The 23,812-nt window shown below is 38.4% G+C and overlaps 1 protein-coding gene across 6 annotated transcripts in view; it reads left to right on the forward strand.

Annotated features, from left to right (window-relative positions):
* The first annotated feature begins 22,195 nt into the window (after window positions 1–22,195).
* LOC124551113 (zinc finger protein 70-like) overlaps window positions 22,196–23,812 on the forward strand; it is a 147,433-nt gene continuing 145,816 nt past the window's right edge. For 3 of the 6 annotated variants that reach the window (XM_047126052.1, XM_047126059.1, XM_047126060.1), the window contains exons 1-2: window positions 22,196–22,435; window positions 22,538–22,682. In XM_047126052.1, the coding sequence (XP_046982008.1) occupies window positions 22,584–22,682 (99 nt within the window). In that variant the 5' untranslated portion in view covers window positions 22,196–22,435; window positions 22,538–22,583. Of the gene's footprint in view, window positions 22,436–22,522; window positions 22,683–22,789; window positions 22,950–23,812 lie in introns of those variants that run through there. The other 3 variants (XM_047126053.1, XM_047126055.1, XM_047126056.1) reach the window with 3 other exon arrangements.

Consider the following 23,812-nt stretch of genomic DNA (forward strand, 5'->3'; position numbering starts at 1 on the left):
GAACTGTCTGCCGATGTCAAGCCTGGTGGGCAAAATGTTTTTGTGTTGTCATTAATAGAGATGTTAAATCATTTCAAGCCCGAATTGCGAAAGGAAAATGACTAAATAAATGCTAATAATGATAAGGTAAACTTCAGTTTAATAACTGATTTGAAAATGGAGCTTGAAAAGGTAAATTTCATGGTAAAAACTGAGACTAGCGATGTAAAACAGAAATTGACAGTGTTTCAACAGAAATATTAAAGTTGAAATCAAAAGTATAGATTGACATTTGCCTGCCGGTGTGACCGAGCGGTTCTAGGCATTTCAGTCTGGAACTGCGCGACTGCTACAGTCGCAGGTTCGAATCCTGCCTCGGGCATGGATTTGCGTGATGTCCTTAGGTTAGTTAGCTTTAAGTAGATCTAAGTTCTAGGGGACTGATGACCTCAGTTGTTGAGTCTCATAGTGCTCAGAGCCATTTGAGTGCCATTTAAAACCAGTTTGCCTAATATACAGAGTGAGTTACTAAATATTGCCACCTAGAATAATACCGAAAGTATGATAGGAGCTGAAACGTTTGTGGGACAAAAGTTGCATGGAACAATGGGGGACATAATATGATGTTGGTTTTTTGTTGCTAGGTGGGATCGCTTCAGGGATATGAAGGTCAACTTTGTTGCTATAGCTTGGTTCTTATTTTCTGATAGCGGCTATTGAGACGAATCCAATGATGTGTAACAGTATGGTCTTTGAAGATCAACAAAGGTCACAAAGATAGCATGAATGTCCATCTACAGAAGGTGTTCGAAGTGATGACCATTGGTATCAGTGCAGTGCTGCAATCTTCTTACCATGGATTGAATGGTATTCCTTATCACTTCGGCACTTATCGAAGCACATGTTCTGACAATTCTCTCTCGTATATCGTGCAAATAGTAAATATTCGCTGAATACGGCATATCCACCTGACGTGCCATTGACATGTAAGCACCATTCGACGGTTTCGCAATACAACACTAATAGGAACGGTAAGACTAGTATCATTGAGTAAAGCGAATGTGAATTATGTATTCCATCGAAGAACAAGTCGATATGCTTCTCATTTAGGAGAATGCCAACGAAATTCGGTGAGAGCTATAGACTTACACACTGAAAGATATCCTCAACATACTCACCCTACACGTCGTACATTTAAATATGTGTATGATAACTGAGAACATCTGGATCTTTAACACATCAGAAACATATCCAGCAAAGGAAAGTTACTAATGAGGAAACGGAAATTGGCGCTCTTGCCACTGTGGTTCGGGATCCTTGTTTTAGTTCGTGTTAAATCGTAAGGGAATCTGGCATGAGCCTGGAAGTGTTGTTCGTGTTCTGTATCCCCATAAATATCGTCCTTACCATATCAGTCTCCACCAAGAATAACTAGTACGGATTGTATGCGTCGCATTGAATTCTGCCAATGGGCTCAACTTCAAGTTCAGAGGGATGGCACATTTATTAATTTGATTTTATTTACTGATGAGGCTACATTCGTGAACCATAGAAATGTAAATTTGAGTTACATGATTTATTGAACAACTGAAAATCCATGTTGGCTGCAGCAAGTTGAACAGCAAAAACTGTGCTCGGTGAATGTATGGTGTGGGATTCTGGATGACAGAATTATAGGCCCTATTTCATCGAAGTAGGAAGTACACCACATTCCTGCAAGAAACATAAGGTCTGTTATTGGAAAAAATACCTTTAGGAACAGGGAACAGAATGTGTTATCAACACAATGGGTGTCCAGCACATTTTTCACTGATGGCTAGAAATGAGTCGCAGACCCAATTCCGAGATCGCTGGATTGGATGTGGAGATGTGTCGTGGTCAGCTCGTTCACCAGACTTGACGCTTGTGTATTTTTTCTTGTGGGGATTCGTAAAAGATATTGTTTTTAAAGACTTTCCAAGTACACCTGAAAAGATGCGAGAGAGAATTGTCAGAGCATGTGCTTCGATAAGTGCCAAAATGATCAGGAATTCCACTCAATCCATGATAAGAAGACTGCAGCACTGCACTGGTACCAATGGTCATCACTTCGAACACATTCTCTTAATGGACGTTAGTGCCATCTTTGTGACCTTCGTTGACCTCCAAAGACCTTACTGTTACACATCTTTGGAGTCATCTCGATAGCCGCTACCAGAAAATAAGTATCAAACTATAGCATCAAAAAAAAAAAAACTAAGTTCACCTTCATATATCTCTGACGCGAACCCACCTAGCAACAAAAGACCGTCGTCATATTATGGCCCCCATTGTCCCATGCAACATTTGTCCCACAAACTTTTCATCTACTATCATACTTTCGGAGTTATTCTAGGTGGCAATTGTTAGTGACTCACCCTGTAGCGTATAGTTGCTGGAGCAAGTTGATTCGCAATTCCAAAAGATTGTTTCAGTGGTAGACCTGGAACTCAGTACTGTGCAGAAAACCCATGAAACTCACGCAGTTTTCCGAGTTATTAATCGCGAAAAGGTTGGAAGCCAACGAAACTGTCTATTGCACTATCACAGAGTAAATAGAGTGTAAGTAAGTCATACAGGAGGACGTTGTAGTTAAGGAATCGACCAACATAAGTGATACTGTCACGTATGACCAGTAACTAAATTTATTAATCATGTAACACAGACATACCACACAATAGATGCTGAACGAACATAACATGAGTCATTTCAAATTGAGCAGCTCGCGCATAATCATATTGTGGACGAGATTTTGTCAAGTCTACCAATAAATTTTAAGTTGTCTAATAGTGTGGTACAACATGTGCCTGTTACCTAAGCAGAAGTAACCTTCTTTCGATGTCCTCAAGAAAATGTAGATCCAAAAGTTTTTATACAGGAATTCATTGGCACACTGCTGGTACTTGGTCAGTGCAGGAACAAATTTCCTTCAAAACAGGACATTTGGAAGGTGATACAGTTCACGAGACAAATTATACTGCAAATGTGTATAATATTTTAATTGCGTTCAAGAAAAAATTCCTACAAGATGTCTGGTCTTCAGAAATTCAAAAAGAGATGCTAAGGAGTAACAGGAGCGATAACAGATACCAAGCAGACAGTGAAACCAACTACATCCACATCTACATCTATATGGATACTCTGCAAATCATATTTAAGTGCCTGGCAGAGGATTCATCGAGCCACCGTCACAATTCTGTATTATTCAGATCTCGTATAGAGCACGGAAAGAACAAACACCTATATCTTTCTGTAGGAGCTCTGATTTCCCTTATTTTATCGGGGTGATCGTTCCTCCCTAAATAGGTCGGTGACAACAAAATATTTTCGAATTCGGAGGAGAAAGTTGGTGATTGGAATTTTGTGAGAAGATTCCGTCGCAACGATAAGCGCCTTTCTTTTAATGATGTCCAGCCCAAATCCTATATCATTTCAGTGACACTCTCTCCCATATTTCGCGATATTACAAAACGTGCTGCCCTTCTTTGAATTTTTTCAATGTACTCCGTCAGTCCTATCTCGTAAGGATCCCACACCGCACAGCAGTATTCTAAAAGAGGACAAGAGGACGGACAAGCGTAGTGTAGGCAGTCTCCTTAGTAGGTCTATTACATTTTCTAAGTGTCCTGCAAATAACACGCAGTCTTCGGTTAGCCTTCCCCACAACACTTTCTGTGTTCCTTCCAATTTAAGTTGTTTGTAATTGTAATATCTAGGTATTTAGTTGAATTTGAGGCTTTTTGATTTGGCTGATTTATCGTGTAACCGAAGTTTAAAGCGTTCCTTTTAGCACTCATGTGGATGACCGCACACTTTTCGTTATTTGGGGTCAACTGCCAATTTTCACACCATTCAGATATCTCTTCTATATCGTTTTGCAATTTGTTCTGATCTTCTGATGACTTTATTAGTCGATAAACGACAGCATCATCTGCAAGCAACCTGTGATGGCTGCTCAGATTGTCTCCCCAATTATTTGTACAGATAAGGAACAGCAAAGGTCCTATAACACTACCTTGGGGAACGCCAGAAATCACTTCTCTTTTACTTGATGACTTTTGCGTCATTTACTACGAACTGTGACCTCTCTGACAGGAAATCACAAATCCAGTCACATAACTGAGACGATATTCCATAAGTACGCAATTTCATTACAAGCCACTTGTGTGGTATAGTGTATAAAGCCTTCCGGAAATCCAGAAATACGGAATCGATCTGAAATCCCTTGTCAATAGCGCTCAACACTTCATGCGAATAAAGAGCTAGTTGTGTTTCCCAAGAACGATATTTTCTGTGTGTCAATAGACCGTTTTCTTCGAGGTAACGATATGCGCATGTAATTTAGTGGATTACTCCTACTACGTTTCTTGAATATTGGTGTGACCTGTGCAAAGTTCCAGTCTTTGGATATGGATCTTTCGTCGATCGAACAGTTGTATACGATTGTTAAGTACAGAGCTAATGCATCAGCATACTCTGAAAGGAACCTAATTGGTATACAGTCTGCACAAGAAGACTTACTTTTATTAAGTGACTCCTCACTCTCCTCCCTCTATCCACTCCACCCAACAGTCCACATCCTGATCTCCAGTCCTGGCATTGTGTGTTAGATTCATCCAGAAACTAGCAAAGTTTTCACTGTTTTCGTGTGCCTGTGAATGACTCAACACTTCTACTGATTGGTGAGTGGTCTCCTTTACTCCTAAATTATTGACAGTTATACTAAAATCGTATGATTTTGAATTTAGTTTCTTGTAGTAAACTGTAATTGTATATTAAAACCAGTGAACCCAGCAATGGTTTGCAATCGCTAAATGGAATCAGATGTATGTCTCAATCTTCTTCCCCCCTTCTCTCTCTGTTCAATCCCTCCTCCTCTCTCTCTATGTCAATTTGCTGCCCCCTCTCTGTCTACCTCCCTTTCATCTTAAATTACGTTTATTGATACTGCCTTCGAAACAATGGTTGGGAATTGAAAAGTCATAAAATGTGTGGGTAAATCGGATGGGATTGTTGGCATATAGGGTATGAAAGACTTCTCCTGTTGCTGGATCTGTGAAGATGGTAGTTTCAATGACAGTATTTCGCACAGTTTTAATCTGCAAATGGGTAGGTTTACACAGTTTCAAATTGCTCAAGATTCTGTAGTAGTATTCTCATTATAAGCTACCAAGTGAGATAGTGCAGTGGTTAGCACACTGGACTTACATTTGGGAGGATGACAGTTCAAACCCATGTCCAACCATCCTGATTTAGATTTTCTGGGATTTCTCTAAATTGTTTAAGGCTAATGCCGGATAGTACCTTGGAAAGGGCAGACTTCCTTCACCATTCTTCCCTCGTCCAATGATATCGATGACCTCACTTTTTGGTCCCCTCCCCCAAATCATCCCCTTATAAACCATAATTTCATGTGCCATGGATCACTCACACGAGAAATGATAATGATGTGGTATGAGCCATTTTACAGTTACAGCGCAAAATAACCTGAAAATATGGTTACATGCGGAACATTTACAAGTTTGTGTTATTTGATACACAGATATGTGTTAGTAATTCTTGCCCACCAACTTTTATACTTTTCAATAACAGAAATTCTTCTAGAGAATACGTGTTGTCACAGGCCCAACAAAAAAATAACGATACACAACACATGGCATTATGATACAGCTAACCACTTGGCACGTGAATGTTTCGAGGATCAGTCTTTTACAAATGTTTATAAGACAAGGCTGGATGACACCCCGACCCCTCGCCGCTTTTCATCATAAACTAATAAAGATCTAACAATGCTTTCTCGCAAGTAATAACGATTATCGATTAAACGATATGATACTGGAAATCGATTATGAATATACCGATATTGCTTTCTCGTCAGTTTCATTTTACATAATAGATCATCCTAACGTTTAATTATTTGAGTTTTTTTGTTTTTTTGTTTTAAAGACTGTTGAGTGTTCACTTGCTATGTATAGCTTGGTTATGTGCAGAAGTCCGACGGTAATAATAATAATAATAATAATAAGAAGAAGAAGAAGAATAAGAAGACATGGAAAGGTCCCAGAAGACATGACAATGTAGCAAAAATAATACATCAACAGCTTTCCTTACAACATAAACTTATAAAACAACACGTTCCCACATACAAGTATGCACCACAAAATGTACTGGAGAATGACGAATACAAATTATACTGGAACAGAACCATTATAATAGATAAAACAACACCACATAACAAACCTGACATCATACTCACCAATAAAAAGAAGAGATTAACAACTCTAATCGAAATATCCATATCCAATACAACAAATATACAGAAGAAAACAGGAGAAAAATTTGAAAAATACATCCAACTGGCTGAGGAAGTCAAGGACATGTGGCATCAGGATAAAGTTGACATTATACCAATTATAATATCAACTACAGGAGTCATACCACACAATATCCACCAGTACATCAACGCAATACAGCTACATCTAAACTTATATATACAACTACAGAAATCTGTAATTATTGATACACGTTCAATTACCTGAAAGTTCCTAAAGGCAATATAACACATACCATACAGTTTTAAGGAAATCACACTTGATCAAGGTCTGCGTCACTTTCTATTTTTGGCCAGACATAACGTCTGAGAAAAGAAATAAATAATAATAATAATAATAATAGTAAAATTTTACTGGCACTCAGCTCGTTACAGCAATAGACAAATCCATTCCCCAATGTACTTTAGTCTGCATGAAATGGGTATAAGTATAAATCACATGTTACAAAGCAGTACCTTGATTTTAAAAATTCATCAACAGTGTAAAAAGAATTGTTTACGAGTACCTTATACAGTTTGGCTTTACAAATATTTACAGTCAATTCTTCAAAATCTTGGGTTAGCCTTTTAAACATCCTTAGTCGAAGGACTAGGTAGGAGGTCTGTAATTTACAGTCTGTGATGTGGCATGACTACCCATGTTCTATTTATAGTATTATAGCTACACATATCACTTCTCAATACAAATTTTGATACATTATTTCTAAACAATCAATCAGTCTATCTATCTATCTATCAATCTCTTTATTCATCCATTAACAATATATATCGTATGGCTGTAGTCAAGTACAATATACTTTCTTATATTTTATTTGTTTCAAAAATCTGGATAATAAATACAAATATTTTATGTCAGTATATATAAATAATATTACTTTTCCACATTCAGATATTCTTCAATTTTACAAAAACTATGTGTTAGTAAAAATGGTTTAAGAACTACTTTGAATTTATGAAATTCTTTAATTTTCTTTATTATAGCAGGAAATGCACTAAAAAGTATTTTGGGCTCGTATTTTACACTTTTTTGGTAGAGCACTCCTTTGTAGGTGTCTGTGAAAATCATCTCTGTTCCTTGTTTCATGGTTATGAACCTGATTATTTAATGTTGGTAGTTCCTGGTGAGTTTTCAGAAAGCAGACATATTCATAGATGTGTAAGCTAGGAAGTGTCATTATTTTAAATTCTTTAAATATTTGCAACACAACATTATAAATAAATAGGTTTGTTACTGTCAGACATTGCAATTTAAGGAACAGAGGTTGACAGTGTTCTGATTTACTGGAATCAGTAATTATTTTAATACTTTCTTCTGTCAAAGTAGAAAGTCATTTATGTGACAACTACTACCCCCCTCCCCCCCCCCCCTCAATATAAAATTCCATTTGATTTAATGCTTTCGAAGATAGCAAACCATGCTGATCTTACATAGTTATTTGGAACATGTCTTTATAAAATTTCTGATCAGATATATAACTCTTGAGAGTCGACTTGATATATTTTTGATGTGTGGTTTCCAGGTCCATTTTTTCTCAATAGTAACACCTCAAAATTTAATAGGTTCTAATTCATGGTGGTTAGCGATCTCCTTCAAGCTAAAGTAAAGTTCTTGGGTTTTACTTTCGTTTAGCAAGAAACCATTTTCTCTGAACCACAATGAAGATTGAGCAAGAACATTTTTGGTCAATGTTTTCAGTGTGCTAGATTGAGCTTTTATTTTTAAAAAATGTGTCATTGGCATACAATATTGCGTAGCAATTTCTGAATAAAGGCAGATCTATGATCATTAATGGAAACAATAAAGGTCCAAGCACCAACCCTTGTGGCACTCCAGACCTAACACAAACCAACTTTGACTTCTCTCTAACAATGCACACAACTCACTGGTGGTTTTCTAGGAAAGATTTAAACATATTTACACATTTGCCATCAAAGCTGTAATAGAGTAGCTTATTTAACAAAGTATTATGCTCTACACAATCAAAGGCTCTGCTCAGACCACAAAACATAGCTTGGGCGTAGCCTCTAGCCCGTTACACATCTAGGACAAATTTTAATAGGGAACTCATTGTGTCAGGTGTTTACCTTTCCTAAATCCAAATTGTTTATCACTGACTATATTTGTTTTGCCTGATTAATCACTAACTTGATTATACATTATTGTTTCAAAAATTTTGAAAGAAGCAGGAGTGATATATGGGCCTATACCCAGTGAGACAGTTCTTTTTATCTTTTTTATATATGGGCACAACTCTAGAAATTTTTAGTTTATCAGGTAACTTACTTTCAACAAGACATTTATTTACACAATAAGTTAAAGGATAAATTACATGACAAATCATAGTAATCAACACTAGCTGAATGTTTGAAATTTTTCACTATTTTCAGAATAGTATTTGGATGCATTTCTGTGAAAGTGAAAGTGCTTGGGACAGGCTTTTCTAAGCAGTTGTCTGTGATATAAGTGCAGTTTCAGGCGGTTTGTTCACTGAACTAGTGATGTCTTTGATGGATTGCATATAACGTTTATTAAATTCTTCTGGGGTAATGACAATATCATCTTTCTGTTTAGTGTATGCGAGAGAATTAATTACACTCCACGCTTTTTTCATTTGTTTTTGGACTTTTCAATGTTTACTATATTATATACTTCCTTTGTGTCATAGATTGCTTGCCTATGCTTATGCTTAGCTCTACCATACAGTTCTTTATACACTTCAGATTTACCATTTTTGTACAGGCCAGAATATAGCACAGCAGTATTTTTCAATTGCCCTGTCTGTGGAGTATATCATGCCTTCTTTCTTTTTTTAATTACTGCTAATATTTACTGTGCGTTTTTCAGAGGGATGTTATTTTCGAATATATTTCAAAATACAGAGAAAAACTCAGTGAAAACACTATTAGAGGAACAATATTGAAGCCTACTAGAAAGGGAGTCCCAACTGAAACAAGTGAGGGCATGTTTAAACCTAACCATCCTCACTCTACGCATTGGTCTAGTAATCACAATTTTGGCTTTTGAATCTATACAATCTGAAGTTACATTACTAATACTAATAAATACTGCATCATGACCTGAGAAAGGGAAACTAATTACATCAGTGTACATACAAATTCTCTTAATATTTGTAAGTATGTTGTTTAGGCAGGCAGAGCCCCTTGTAGATTTACAGTTAACATACTATAAGTTAAATTGTCTAAGGGAATTTATGAGCTCTGTCACAATTTTTTTGTCATTCACAACATCAAAGCTTGAACTGATATCCCCTCCAATGACAATATTATATTTCTCCCATTTTGGTATACCAAAGTACATTATGAGGTCCTCACGTTCCTCAAGAAAGACATGTGGGTCACCATTAGGTGGTCTGTACATTACTACTACCACTAACATAATAGTCTCAGTTATTAGTACTCGTATTTCAAAATGTAGATCAGCACAAAGGGTGTTGAGATCCATCCTACCACAGTTTGGCGCAAGAGATTTTTTTACATATATTGCTACACCTCCATGTAAGTGACATTCTCTACTGTACCAACTAAATAATGTGCAATCATCCAATACTTGTACCCAAGCTCATCCTCTTTACATCAATGTTCACTTAAACACAAAATATCCACCATGTTTTCATATGAAAATTCATAAACTGCAAAGTTTTTATCCACCTTATCCTGAATGTTGAGGAAACCTATTTTAAACTCTACTTTTGGCATTGCTTTATTTGCATCTTTACTTGATTGACGCAATCTAGTGTTACCATATAAAAGTTGGCAAGGTTTTATACCTGCACTAGTGGAACACCCACCTGGTCCATGCCTATAAATTTTTTATCATTTCAGTTGAAACATGTCCAAATGGAGCACTGGTTTTTCTTGCTTCCCAAGCTTATCCGATTTTACTCTGAGAACTGTATCACTTAAATAACGTTTACCTAGTTTGTTGAAATGCTGGCCATCCTTGGTATGCCAATCACTGCTACAACTACTGGTATTGATTATGGTAACATTTTTGAAGAGCTTACAGAGAGCTTTGTACTTCTTGTTGACTTCTTCCAATTCCTTATCCACACATGACCACCGAGGCAAAACATGTCGATGAGGCACATTAACGATAATCACATTGGTGTGGGTTAACACTTTGAGAATTTTCTTCAGTGTCTATATCACTATTTTCCTCTCGTTTCTGCTGACGTCGTTTGCTCCAGTCATTAACACTTCAAAGCCTCTGTTCATGAGGACTGTGCTGTCTTTCTTGATTGATGTTGAAACCTCCCGTAAACCAGCCCCTAGTGTAAAGATTCCTTCTATTTCAATCTCGTTACTAACTTTCCATTATCATACACTATGTGATCAGAAGTACCCGGACACCTGGCTGAAAATGACTTACAAGTTCGTGACGCCCTTCATCGGTAATGCTGGAATTCAGTATGGTGTAGGCCCACCCTTAGCCTTGATGATAAATTCCACTCTCGAAAAGCATATGCTCAATCAGGTGCTGGAAGGTTTCTTGGGGAATGGCAGCCCATTCTTCACAGAATGCTGCACTTTGGAGAGGTATGGATGTCGGTCGGTGAGGCCTGGCATGAAGTCGGCGTTCCAAAACATCCCAAAGGCGTTCTATAGGGTTCAGGTCAGGACTCTGTGTAGGCCAGTCCATTACAGGGATGTTAGTGTCGTGTAATCACTCCGCCTCAGACCACGCAGTATGAAGAGGTGCTCGATCATGTTGAAAGACACAATCGCCGTCCCCAAACTGCTCTTCAACAGTGGGGAGGAAGAAGGTGCTTAAAACATCAGTGTAGGCCTGTACTGTGATAGTGCCACGCAATTCAACAAAGGTTGCAAGCCTCCTCCATGAAAAACACGACACACCATAACACCACCACCTCTGAATTTTACTGTTGACACTACACACGCTGGCAGATGACGTTCACTGAGCATACGCCATACCCACACCCTGCCATCGGGTCGCCACATTGTGTACTGTGATTCGTCACTCCACACAACGTTTTTCCACTGTTCAGTCTCCAATGTTTCTGCTCCATACACCAAGGGAGGTGTTGTTTGGCATTTACCGGCGTGATGTGCGGCATATGAGCATCCGCTCGACCATGAAATCCAAGTTTTCTCACCTCCCGCCTAACTACGATAATACTGGCAGTGGATCCTGATGCAGTTTGGAATTCCCTCTTCAACTGTCGGCAGTCTCTGTCAGTCAACAGACGACGTCGACCTGTACGCTTTTGTGATGTACGTGTCCCTTCACGTTTCCACTTCACTATCACATCGGAAGGAGTGGTGCCAGGGATATTTAAGAGTGTGAAAATCTCGCGTACAGACGTATGACACAAGTGACAGTCGATCACCTGAGCACGTTCGAAGTCCGTGAGTTCCGCGGAGCGCCCCATTCTGCTCTCTCACGTTGTCTAATGACTACTGAGGTCGCTGATACGGAGTGTCTGGCGGTAGGTGGCAGCACAATGCACCTAATATGAAAAGCATATGCATTTGGACGTGTCCGGATACTTCTGATTACGTAGTGTAGCTGAAAATTGTCGTGTATAACAGTCTGCATAAATCTTGATTTTACGTTCTTTCTTACATATTAGTTGTAGTGTAGCACATCGAAGTCTTGTGTTGTGTGTGTCAATTGGAAATAAATGCAGTCGTAACAGTAAAAATATTGGTGTGTTACTAAAGCGTAGGTCTCTTTTACATGGACACTGGACATGTCTAGGTATTACAATTTAAGTCATTTACAGACTTATAGGTCTCATATGACAAGGATGGGATGGACAGTCGACATGGCCGTATATTAGAAATCAGCCTAGCATTTGCCTCAAGTAATTTAAGGCAGCCATAGAAAACATAAATCAGGATAGCTGCATGAAGACTGGAGCCTCCCCTCTCCTGAATACAAGGGCACACTTTTTAAAACAGTGCTACCTTATTCGGTTTACCCCTACATCTCCATGTACATTTATACTCCGTGAACCATTGTGAAGAGCAAGGCACACGGCATATCCCACTGTACCAGTTATTAGGGCTATTCCCCATTTCAATCACGTATGGAGCGCTAGAAAAAATATTGTTTAAATGTCTCTGTAGGTGCTGTAATTTATCTAATCTTATCTTCGTGATGCCAATGAGGGCAATATACAGGAAGTTGTAGTATATTCCTAGAGTCGTTATTTAAAGCAGGTTTTTGAAACTTTCTTGATAGACTTTCTTGGGATAGTTGGCGTCAATCTTTATGACAGTTACGTTCTTTCAACATCTCAGTGTCACCCTCCAGCATATCAAATATAACTGTGATCATTCTTTCTGCCCTTCTCTGTATACGTTTCATGTCCCCTGCTAGTCCTGCTTGGTACAGGTCAACACACTCTAGTAATATTCTAGGATGGGTCACACGAGTGATTTGTATCCATGCAACATAAACTATCTCTGAATGAATGAACTACTACCGTTACTATTATTACTACTACTACTACTACTACTACTACTACTACTACTTCTAACCAATCTCTTTTCTAGACTGACTGCATTTCCCTAGTTCACTGAAGTGACAAAAGTCATGGGACAGCAATATACTCATATACAGATGGCGGGAGTATCGTGTACACAAGTTAAAAAAGGGCAGTGCATTGCCGGACCGATCAGTTGTATTCAGCTGATTCATGTGAAACGGTTTCCATCATCCGACGTGATTATGGTCGCACAACAGGAATTAATAGGCTTTGAACATGGAATGGTATTTGGAGCTATGCTTGAGACATTCCATTTGGAAATCGTTAGGCAATGCAATATTCCGAGATTCACAGTGTCAGGACTATACCAAGAACACCAAATTTCAGGCATTACATCTCACCTTGGACAACACAGTGGCCTACAGCCATCATTTAATGACTGAAAGCATCGGCATTTGCGTAGAGTTGACAGTGGTAACAGACAAGCAACACTGCTTCGAATAACTGCAGAAGTCATTGTGGGACGTATGACGAACATATCCGCTAGGATAATGCTGGCGTTAATGAGCTATGTTAGCAGATGACCGACGTGAGTGCCTCAACTAACACCACAACATCGCCTGCAGCACCTTCCCTGGGCTCGTGACCATATCGGTTAGATCCTGCATGACTGGAAAACCATGGCCTGATCATATAAATTCCAAGTTCAGTTGGTAAGAGATGATGTAAGGTAAGAGTGTGACGCAGTCCACGCAAAGCCATGAACACATGTTGTCAACAAAGCACTGTGGAAGCTGGTGGTGGCACCATAACGGTTTGGGCCGTGTTCACAAGGAATAGACTGGGTCGTCTGGCCAAACTGAACCGATCACTGACTGAAAATGGTTATGTTCGGTTACTTGGATACCATTTGCAACCATTTGTGTACTTTATGTTCCAAAACAACGATGGAACTCTTATGGATGACAAGTACAGTGTCAGCAGGCAGCAATTGTTTGCGAATGGTTTGAAAAACATTTTGGACAGTTCGAGCGATTTGGTCACGCAGATCGCTCGACGTCAGTCCCACTGAACATTTATAGAACGTAATCAAGCGGTCAGTTCGTACTTAAAACCCTGCCAAGGCAACACTTCCGCAATTATGGACGGCTGTAGAGGCCGCATGGCGCAGTGTTTCTGCAGAGGACTTCCAATAATTCGTTGAGTCCATGCCACGTCGAGTTGCTGCATTACACTGGGCAAAAAGGAGGTATCCCATGACTTTTGTCACCTCAGTATTTTCTACCAATCAACGAAAGTCTGCTATCTGCTTTACCATTAACTGAGCCTATGTTAATGTTCCACTTCATGTCCACACCAAGTATTACACCCAAGTATTTGTATAAGTTTACATATTTGTACTATGTCTCACTGATTCATAGGAGATTATGTTTTTTTCATTTTGTGATGTGCACAATTTTATGTTTTTGAACATTTAAAGCAAGTTGCCTATCATTGCACCACTTTGAAATCTTATCAAATTCTGATTGAATATTTGTGCAGCTGTATTAACACTGTAATTCTCTGTAGATAGTGAGGATACTATTAATATTGTCTGCAAGAACATTAACATTCAACATGAATAGCAAGGGACCCAACACTCTTCCCTGGGGTACACCTGAAGTAACTTCTACAGCTATCGATGACTCTCCAGCTAAGACAACATGCTGTGTCCCCCTAGCAAGAAATTCTGAATCCAATCATAAACTCTACTTGATACCCATGTGATAATAATTTTGACAATAAGAGTAGGTGTGGTAAAGAGACAAATGCTTTTTGGAAATCATTGAAATATTACATCTGCCTGACTGCCTTGATCCAAAGCTTTCAGTATGTCATGTGAGAAAAGAGCGAATTGGGTTTCATATGATCTATGTTTTCGAAATCCATACTGGCTGGCATTGAGATGGTCCTTCTATTCGAGATACCTCATTCGTTTGAGCTCAGAATATATTCGAAAATTCTACAACCAATGGATGTCAAGAATACTGGACGGTAGCTTTCTGGACCACTTCTGTTACCATTCCAGAAGACATGTGTCACCTGTGCATTCTTCCAGGTGCTGTCCACAGTTTTTTGTTCAAGGGATCAACAGACAGATTATAGTTAACAGAGAGGCTGACAGGCTGAAAATTGGGTATACAAGTCTGATGGGGATTCCATCAGGACCTGGGACTTCGTTAAATTTTAATGATTTAAATTGTTTCACAACGCCACTGACACTAATATCTATTTCACTAAGCTTTCCAGCAGTACGAGAATTAAATTGGGGCAATATTCCTGATTTTTCTTTGTAAAGGAACAGTTGAAAAGCCTGCACAACTTGCTTAGCAAACAGTGCAGACAATGATCTTTGCTGCACTGCTTTATATGCTCCATAGATATTTCCCAGGACATTTTACACATCACATCACTCAATCAGATGGCTTTCCTACCCTCAATTTTAGTTCCTGTGTCATCAATGAGTGAATGGATGCTAACTTTTGTCCACTAACATCCTTTACATAAGACCATATGCGTTTCATTTAGTATCTCAATATCTGTAGCCCATTCGTCTGTTTTTTACTTTTTATGTAGGAGTCTACATTTCTTTAAAGTCTTCTTTACAGTGTCTGTATACACAAAGGATCTCTCCTATTACGAACTGCACTACAGGGTGTTATCTATTCAGTACATGGTCAGTTATTCTTTTAAGATTGAGCCACAACTCCTCTGTATGCTTCTATCTGGAACTAAAAGCTTCAAGTTCCTCTTTGAGATAGGACATTATTGTTTCTCTGTCTATTTCGCTGAACATATAAATCTTCCTTCTTGTTTTAGTTGCCCTTTGTGTTTTGGTAATCATTATTGCTATATCTGCCTCATAATCACTGGTACCAGTTTCGATGTGTACTTCCTCAAGGAGGTGAGGTCTGTTTCTTCCATTAGATTAATATATTTCCATCGTGAGTGGGGTATTGAAGTGTCTATCCGAGGTAGTTTTCAGAGAAGACATTCGGTAACATTTCACAGGATGCCTTGTCATACCCACTACTAACAAAATTAGATTTATCCCAGTTGATTTTTGGATGTTTAAAGTCTCTTCCAGTGGTTAGAGTATCATTAGAGAATTTATGTATTAGTAGCGAAATGAGGTTTTCAGTAAAGTTTTCGCTTATGTCAGGACAAGAATCTGCTGGTCAATACATGAATCCTGTTATAATTTAATGCTCACCCTTCATACTGAGTATTGACCAAATAATTTCACATGTAGCTTCTATTTCGGTGAATTTGCGTTTCTTGTCTCCTGCGACAAATACACGACCTTCATTTCCCCTTTCCCTATCCTTCTGTATATGCTTAACTTTTCCTCAAAAATTACACAGCTAACAATTTCAGTTTCCAAACAGCTTTCTGTACCTAGTACTACATGGGCTTGACTGCTTTTCAGGAGTGCTTCAAACTCTGGCACTTTGTTGGAGTGCTTCGGCAGTTAACCACTAGGGTTCTGACACGCTCATCTGTGGGAAACATTTTAGTTGGCTAATCTAAAAAAAAAAAAAACCTGTGTGCAACCTATACACAGTCAGGTACTTAGGTAGCTGTCTCTGATGTGAAGTGCACATCTGAGCTATTTAAGACCATACAACTCTCAACCCTATGGCATAAGTCTAAAAATGCGCAGCCTAGCTTGTCACAGAATCCTCAGAGTCTCTGGTTCAAGTCTTCAACTCGACGCAAGACCAGGGAATCATGATCAATTCTGGGACACTGCTGCATATTGTACACTTCACTGAAATTCTGTGGGCAAGCCTGGCATTATCAACCCTCTTTGCTACTCACTGGAATGACCATAGGATGACGACAGGCATAGTTTGCTCCAATGTGCACAATGACCTGCAGTTGGTTGCATCCTGTTCCCTCAATGGTTGCTGGAATAGCCTCTTCAATACGCTTAATGAAGACTCCAGGCGTACACACTGAGTGTACCACGTGTTCCTCCCCATTCCTTGTCACCTATTCCCTAAGGGGTACCATTATTCACTTTATATTTGAACTGCCAACGATTAATAGACCTCTTATTCATTTTCGGCTTCCTCTTGATAAAGAACAACGTATGTTTTCCCAAAACAGGTGAAGTGAAATGGTTCAAATCGCTCTGAGCACTACAGGTGAAGTGAAACCCAGTGGCTTAGTTTCAATTTTAGTGAAAGACAGCAGCACAAACTTCTTTGTTAAAGGGTTGGTATAACATCCTGTGTCCTGTCTTCATTGTACACGACGCCTAGGTCCACCATTGACACACCACTCACAGTGAAGTGAATGGGTAATGATGGAGCTTGTATTGCCTGCAGGAGAGACAGTGTCAACAGGAGAGGGTAGTACTTGAGGTATTTGGTACACAACTCCTGGTAGCTCTACGAACACACACATTTGCAGCAGCTTCCTGTCACTTGTCAGTAGTCATGGCGATTTCCAGCTGCTTTCGAGCAGCAACACCAGATAACAGCAAACACAGTAGGGCTATATATGCCTGGTGCAATTTTTAGAGAAAACTAAACAATTTATGCCGGGTGCAGTATTTTACGGACTAGTAAACAAATACCTTTGTACCAAGCTTGCTGATTCTCTTTTAATTTATAAGTTTTGTGTGCTACAAATATTATCAAAATTCTTTCGAATTTTAAGTAATTTATAGCCAAAAGCGAGATATCTATGAAGACAACAGAAAACTTGTTTCAAGTTTTACTATTTCTCTGAAGCTTTATGGTTGCTAAGAAAGTCAGACAGTAGTGTCAGTTTGCGATAAATGTAGACAATATAAACTAATGTGACACAATATGCTACTTATTAACAGTAATTGTAAATCACGATCAGCGCTTTGTTACAAAACTGGTGATAAAAGCACTCATAAATTACGAAAATCTCTGCAACCGTCCGGAACTTCTGAAAATATACCTTTTTTGCGTAAATATATAATGACATTTGGGAACTGTTAGATGTGAACAAGGAGATCCTGGCTAAGTACAGGTTATGTTTGTATATGACTATTTAATACAGCACAAAATACATCGCCAACCGCACGAATTTCGATAAAATCAGACGAAAGACAAATTTAAATTTTAAGTGAAGTTTTTGTACCTAAGTTTTCGAAGTGAATTTGTATACTGCATGTTATCCAGGCAGCAGAAAGAAATCTGAAAAAGGAAGCCATTGTCATCGTGGCTAACATCAAAGAGGAAGATGATTTTTGTTTTGCAGCTTCAAGTGAAGATCAATCAGCGAACAACATAAGTTGGCTCTTGGATCGTGAAGCTATGGACCACTTGATTAACAGCAAGATACCTTTAGCTAACAGTTAATTAAAGGAGGTGACTCAGACATTTTTCTTGAGGCTAAAGTAAAAAAAGAAATTAAAGTCACTTCTGTTGTAAAAGAAAAGGAAATTCAAATAACGATTAAAGATGTACTGTTCGTGTCTGATCTTAATTATAATTTGCTGCCAGCTAGAAAATTGCAAATGAAGGTTTTTATTATCATGTTTGAGAAAGCTCAAGAAATTATAAAAGGAAAAGAAATTATTGTCATAGCAGATAGGAATGAATCTCAATTACACATTTTAAATTTTTTGTCACGTAAAGCCTTGAAAGTTGTTTCAGCTGAAACTAATCTGAAACTGTGGCACAGCAGATTAGGCAGAGATATGATAGCGTTAAATGCCTCGAGTCACAAGCTGATGGTATGGAATTGGACACTTCAACAGCCCCCACGGAACAAGGCTCAGATTGTGTCGAAGGTAAATGACCACAGGTACCATACAATCACACTAGGAAAGGTGGCAGCAGACCTCTTCAGTTGATTCGCGGTGACCTGTGTGGTCAATCTCACCGGAATCATTCGACGGCAAGAAGTATGTGCTCACGTTCTTCGACGACTTTACGCATTTCACTGTGGCTTACACACTGGAATCGAAGTTTGAGATGACTCGCTACCTGAAGATATTTCATGCTATGGTCACAGCTCATTTTAATTTGCAGATCGGCAGATTGCGCTGTGACACTGGTTGTGAAAACATGTAGAACGAATTGAAGCAAATTTTTTGAAGAACAGCTTGAGTTCTCACTCTGCAAAATGGAGTCTTGCAGGTACTGAACAAAATCCTTATTGAGAATGCTCGCTATTTGATACTTCAGTGTAAATTAAGTAAGACGTTGTCAGAAGCGGGCTATACAGCTGTATACCTACTTAATAGGAGTCCTAGTGGAGCTTGCAGCCTTGTGATACAACGAAAAACTTGGCTTGAGTAAGCTAAGAGTATCTGGATGTATTGCTTATCTACTGGTACCAAAGGAATTGCTTATCTACTGGTACCAAAGGAATTGAGAATTGGAAAGCTTGACAGCAAGTCCTTGACGTGCTACTTCACTGGCTACATACTTCAGTGCCCAGAGGAAGAAAAAATAGTCGCAGAAAGAAACATTGTTTTCTACAAAGGAAGATTTAGCTTTGAAGGCAAGCTGACTGAGGGCTTGATTCCGGAACCTGTACAGGAATCATCAGAGAAGAAACAAAAAGTCGATAATGAAGGAGAGTTCGCTGAAGAAAATTTTACATCAAATGATGTGGGTCATGAAAGCATTTCCATATCGGAACTGACCAGTGACAAAGGGGAAACTGTAAAGGAAGCTATTTGACATTCTACCAGGAAGGGGAACCTTCCTCAATACCTGAATAACCATGTTGTTCTTGTTCTGAGCATAGAACCATTTGTCAATGGCTTACCGAGAAGCTACAAGGAAATTGCAACTCATGAAGGTAAGGAATACTGGTACAAATCGATACTGGATGAAACTGACTCAATAAAGGAAAACATGACTTGGATCTTTGTTAAATTAGCCCCTGGAAGGAAGGACATCGACAGTAAGTGGGTGATGAGATTGAATAAGGACAGGGATGGAAATATCATAAGACACAAGGCTAGACTTGTGGCTAAAGGATATTGGCAGAAAAAGGGATCTGACTGTGAGGAAACATAAGCAACAGTGGCTCGACTTGCAATTATTAGAATTATGCTAGTTGTTGCAATCTGGCAAGGACTGGTTCTGGAACAATTTGATGTCGCCATCTCTTTTCTTCATGGATTACTCCAGGTGGAAATATACATGATTATTCCTGGAGGAGTGGCTACTCCTGAAGAACTGGTTCAGTTTGCAGGTTACAGCAGTCTTCATATGGCTTAAGGCAAGTACCACCAGCATGGAATCGTATTCACGCGTTTCTTTTCTCTACCAGATTCACTCAGTGAGAAGCAGAGAAATGTCTTTACTATGTAATTATAGATTAACTTGTTATTTACATTGTGCTCTACATTGATGACATTCTGCTGGCTAAAAGTAACAGAGAGGAAATGGACAAAGTGAAATTTAGGTGAAAGCAGGCATTTAAAATAAAGGAACTTGGAGAATCACAATAATACGTGGCATCGAGGTATCAAGGAACAAAGGAAAAACGTATCGGAGCCAGACGTCATATTGGAAGAGTCTGCTACAACGATTCAACATGCAAGATTGTAACCCATTCGAGACGCCAAAAAGGAAAATGGAAAAAGGATCGATAAGCCATGCAGAGAATTGATTGGATGTTTGATGTATGCAATGGCAGCATCAAGGCCTTATATGTGTGCTGTGGTCAACTTCTGGAGCCGATACCAAAACAATCCACTGGAAGAACAATGGAGCTGCTTGAAAAGACTTTTGAGATATATGAAAAGGAACCACCTATATGAATCTTCATTACCGAAAAGAAAATGAAGAAGTTCATCTGGCCTATGCTGATGCAAACTGGAACGAAGAGGAAGACTCAAAATCTACTTCTGGTTATTTGTTACAATGATTTGGAAGCACCATCTGTTGTGCAATGTGAAACAAACTTCGTGTTGCTTTGTCTTCTACAGAGGCAGAATATATAGCTCTGGCAACAGCTGCTCCTGAGTTACTCTGGCTGAAATACTTGCTGGAACATATTCAAATTCCTCTCCAGATACTTCTTCGTGTATTTGAGAATGATCAGTCCTGTACGCGGTTACTGAAGAAATGGGACCATTATCGGTTGAGGCTCATCAACGTTATATATATAACTTCGTGCGTCAACTTCATTACTGCAAAATCATCACCTCCGAGCATGTTCGAAGAAACAGACTACAGGTATATTTAGCAAATACTTACCAGCTCATAGATTCATCAACTTCCTACCACGCGGTAGTGGAGAAATCAGGCAACTGTTCCCGTATTGAAGACCGCCGTTTGCAAGGAATAACATGACTACTGGCCTATGATTTAAAAGTTATGAGGGACAACGAAAGGAAACCGAAGAACAAAATAAAAGGATGTTTACTTCACTATTCCTGCTGAGTAAACAAGTCTCTTTTAAATGAATGTAGGTTCCTAATTTTCTGTATTAGATCTCCATCAAAAGACAGAAGTAATAAATATCTATTCAAGAATGTGGGATTCATTTCTTATAAGTCGGAGTGAAAATGTATCAAGCTGTAGATTCAAGATAGTTGCATCAATGACATGAAATAGCAGATTGTGAGATTATTTTATCTTTCACGATGTTTTTCAGTTTCGATACCTGTTTAATATTTCGTGGCGCACACTCTGCGTCTGACATCTGAACTTATTTCTGTATGATATAATTTTATCTACACTCCTTTCCACAATTTTATCGCATTTTTCTTCAACCGACTTGAATCTGAATAACTGTAACCTCTAGTATAGCGCGAACTAGGCATTATGCTTTCACAAGTCATACAGAGTCCATTCGAACGTAGTTTGTATCTGTTACGTCACTGTGTGCGCAGCGTTTTATCCGCTATTTGACACCATTTACCAAGTGCACGGCTTCGTCGAGTGAGAGCTAGACTTGCGCCAAAGGATGGTCTAGTTATTTTTAGTAAGTTTGTGGGTTCTTCGCTTTGAGAAGCTTGTTGGATTTATCTTAATTTTTGTCAATGTCAAATGTAAAGTCGTAAAATTGAGATTGCAATTTAATGATTATATCTGTGACTTACGCAACTTTGATGATTTAAAAGCACACCTATTGCCGTTTTTCCTTGCTCATTTGTTTCAGCTTTTTTTTCAATTTTGTAAAATAAACTAATATTTTTACCATTTTGTGAGTGTTATTTAAGTGTGAGACACTGAAAATTTTTCAAAAACTTAAAAGAAAAAAAATTGGAATAATTAATCGCAAGTATGATCGATTATGTAAAAAAAAATTGACGTGAGAGAAATGTTTGCACCCTCACAATCGATTAAAAGAATGATGCGATTAATCGATTAATTGCAATTAATCGCGCATACCTGCTGTTGGATCTTCTGTTTACCAACAAAAGTGCGAAATAGAGTTGTCATCCAGTGTTTGCTCAACGTTTGTGAAGAGAAGTGACTTGTTGAGAGGAAAAACGTGAACTGATTCTCGGAACATCCGCGCTGTAAATGATTAGTGTTATAATAACGATAACTGCTGTATGTCTTTATTTATTTGGTCCACGTTACGTGATATTGTCGAGGGAGCTACAGATGTCTGACAAAATTTCCTAATATTTACATTGGTAGGTTATTGTGTACAGTACATTGCAACTGGTTCATATAAGATTTCTCTCACTGAAAATTCATGTATTGCACGTATTCATAATCAGCACACATTGTTTCAGGTCTTCTTCTATAGAGTACAGATAGTGATACAGCAATTAAGACCCCATGGCTTTACGAAATTGTTTTCAATATACTTCACACCGTACTTGTTGGGAACTTAGTGTACGTGGGAAGTCCAATTTTGAACCCTTCGCTTTGATAAATGTATGTATTAGCATGTAACACATGCAGCTTTGATGTATTCTGTTGTTTTTGAATGTCACTTTTTCTGCGCTGGGTTGGATTATATGGCATTTTTATTAATTTTACAGCCTCGAGAATATATAAGCAAGGCACTGGTAGGATCTTCAGCTTTCTGAAAGTGGGTTTTTGCAAGATAAATGATCCTCGTGAATCTCCTCTCGATTCTCGGAATGCGCAGATCAGATGAAGAATTATTTCAGAATATCACTCCATATCATAGGTGAAATAGTATGTATTCATAGTATGCAGTTAACGATTCATTTATTTCTCTAGCGTCCACTCTTCATGGGAAGTGATGCAAATAATATAGTGACAAATGAGTAGCATATCAAATTTAACATAATTGCATATTGTATAAAATAACTCATTAAACAGTATATTGATACTACACTAGTCTGCACAATATTTCCATGCAGCGTGTAGAAGTATCTCACAAAAATGAACCTTTATAAGCTAAATTGAATAAAGTATCTTGTATTAGCAAGGTTCTGGAAACTTCAGATATGTTAGGAAGACCCTGTGTTGATCAAAGCACAATTTGTTGTTAATTTATGTGCTCCCACACACATTTAGGTAATATTGCCCCATCACCATATTTTAGTTAACCACACAAACTGTTGTTGTCACTGACTACCATCTTCAGTAAAATTTTTGCTCCGGAAAATTTTTTGTTTGCAAATTAGTGTTGCTGGTTGGGGTTTCCCATGCTCAGAACTCTACGAAATATATTTTGGAACATGCACTTTTCTGCTTATTACAATACAAGAGAGAAAAAACAAGAAACTAAGGAACTCTATTGCTTAAAGGCAAAGTCTGCGAGGCCTATTTGCTATTGAAGCAAATATGGACCATAGGAGTGAACTTCTATAAAGAGAGACCACCTGAAGAAGCATATGTAAACTCAACTTAGCAGAGTAGATTAGTTGTGTTTTTATAACGTCACATTTGTTGGGTGATGAACTTGTAATCACATTACTTCTCATCCTAACCCAAGTCTCGGACTATGCTACAGTTCATTCTGTCACTATAATCTTCATTCCACAAAATATTGTATATGATATTGAGTGAACATTGAAATAAACAATGTAGCC

The sequence above is a fragment of the Schistocerca americana genome, chromosome 9 (genome assembly GCF_021461395.2).
Source record: "Schistocerca americana isolate TAMUIC-IGC-003095 chromosome 9, iqSchAmer2.1, whole genome shotgun sequence".
Taxonomy (NCBI): domain Eukaryota; kingdom Metazoa; phylum Arthropoda; class Insecta; order Orthoptera; family Acrididae; genus Schistocerca; species Schistocerca americana.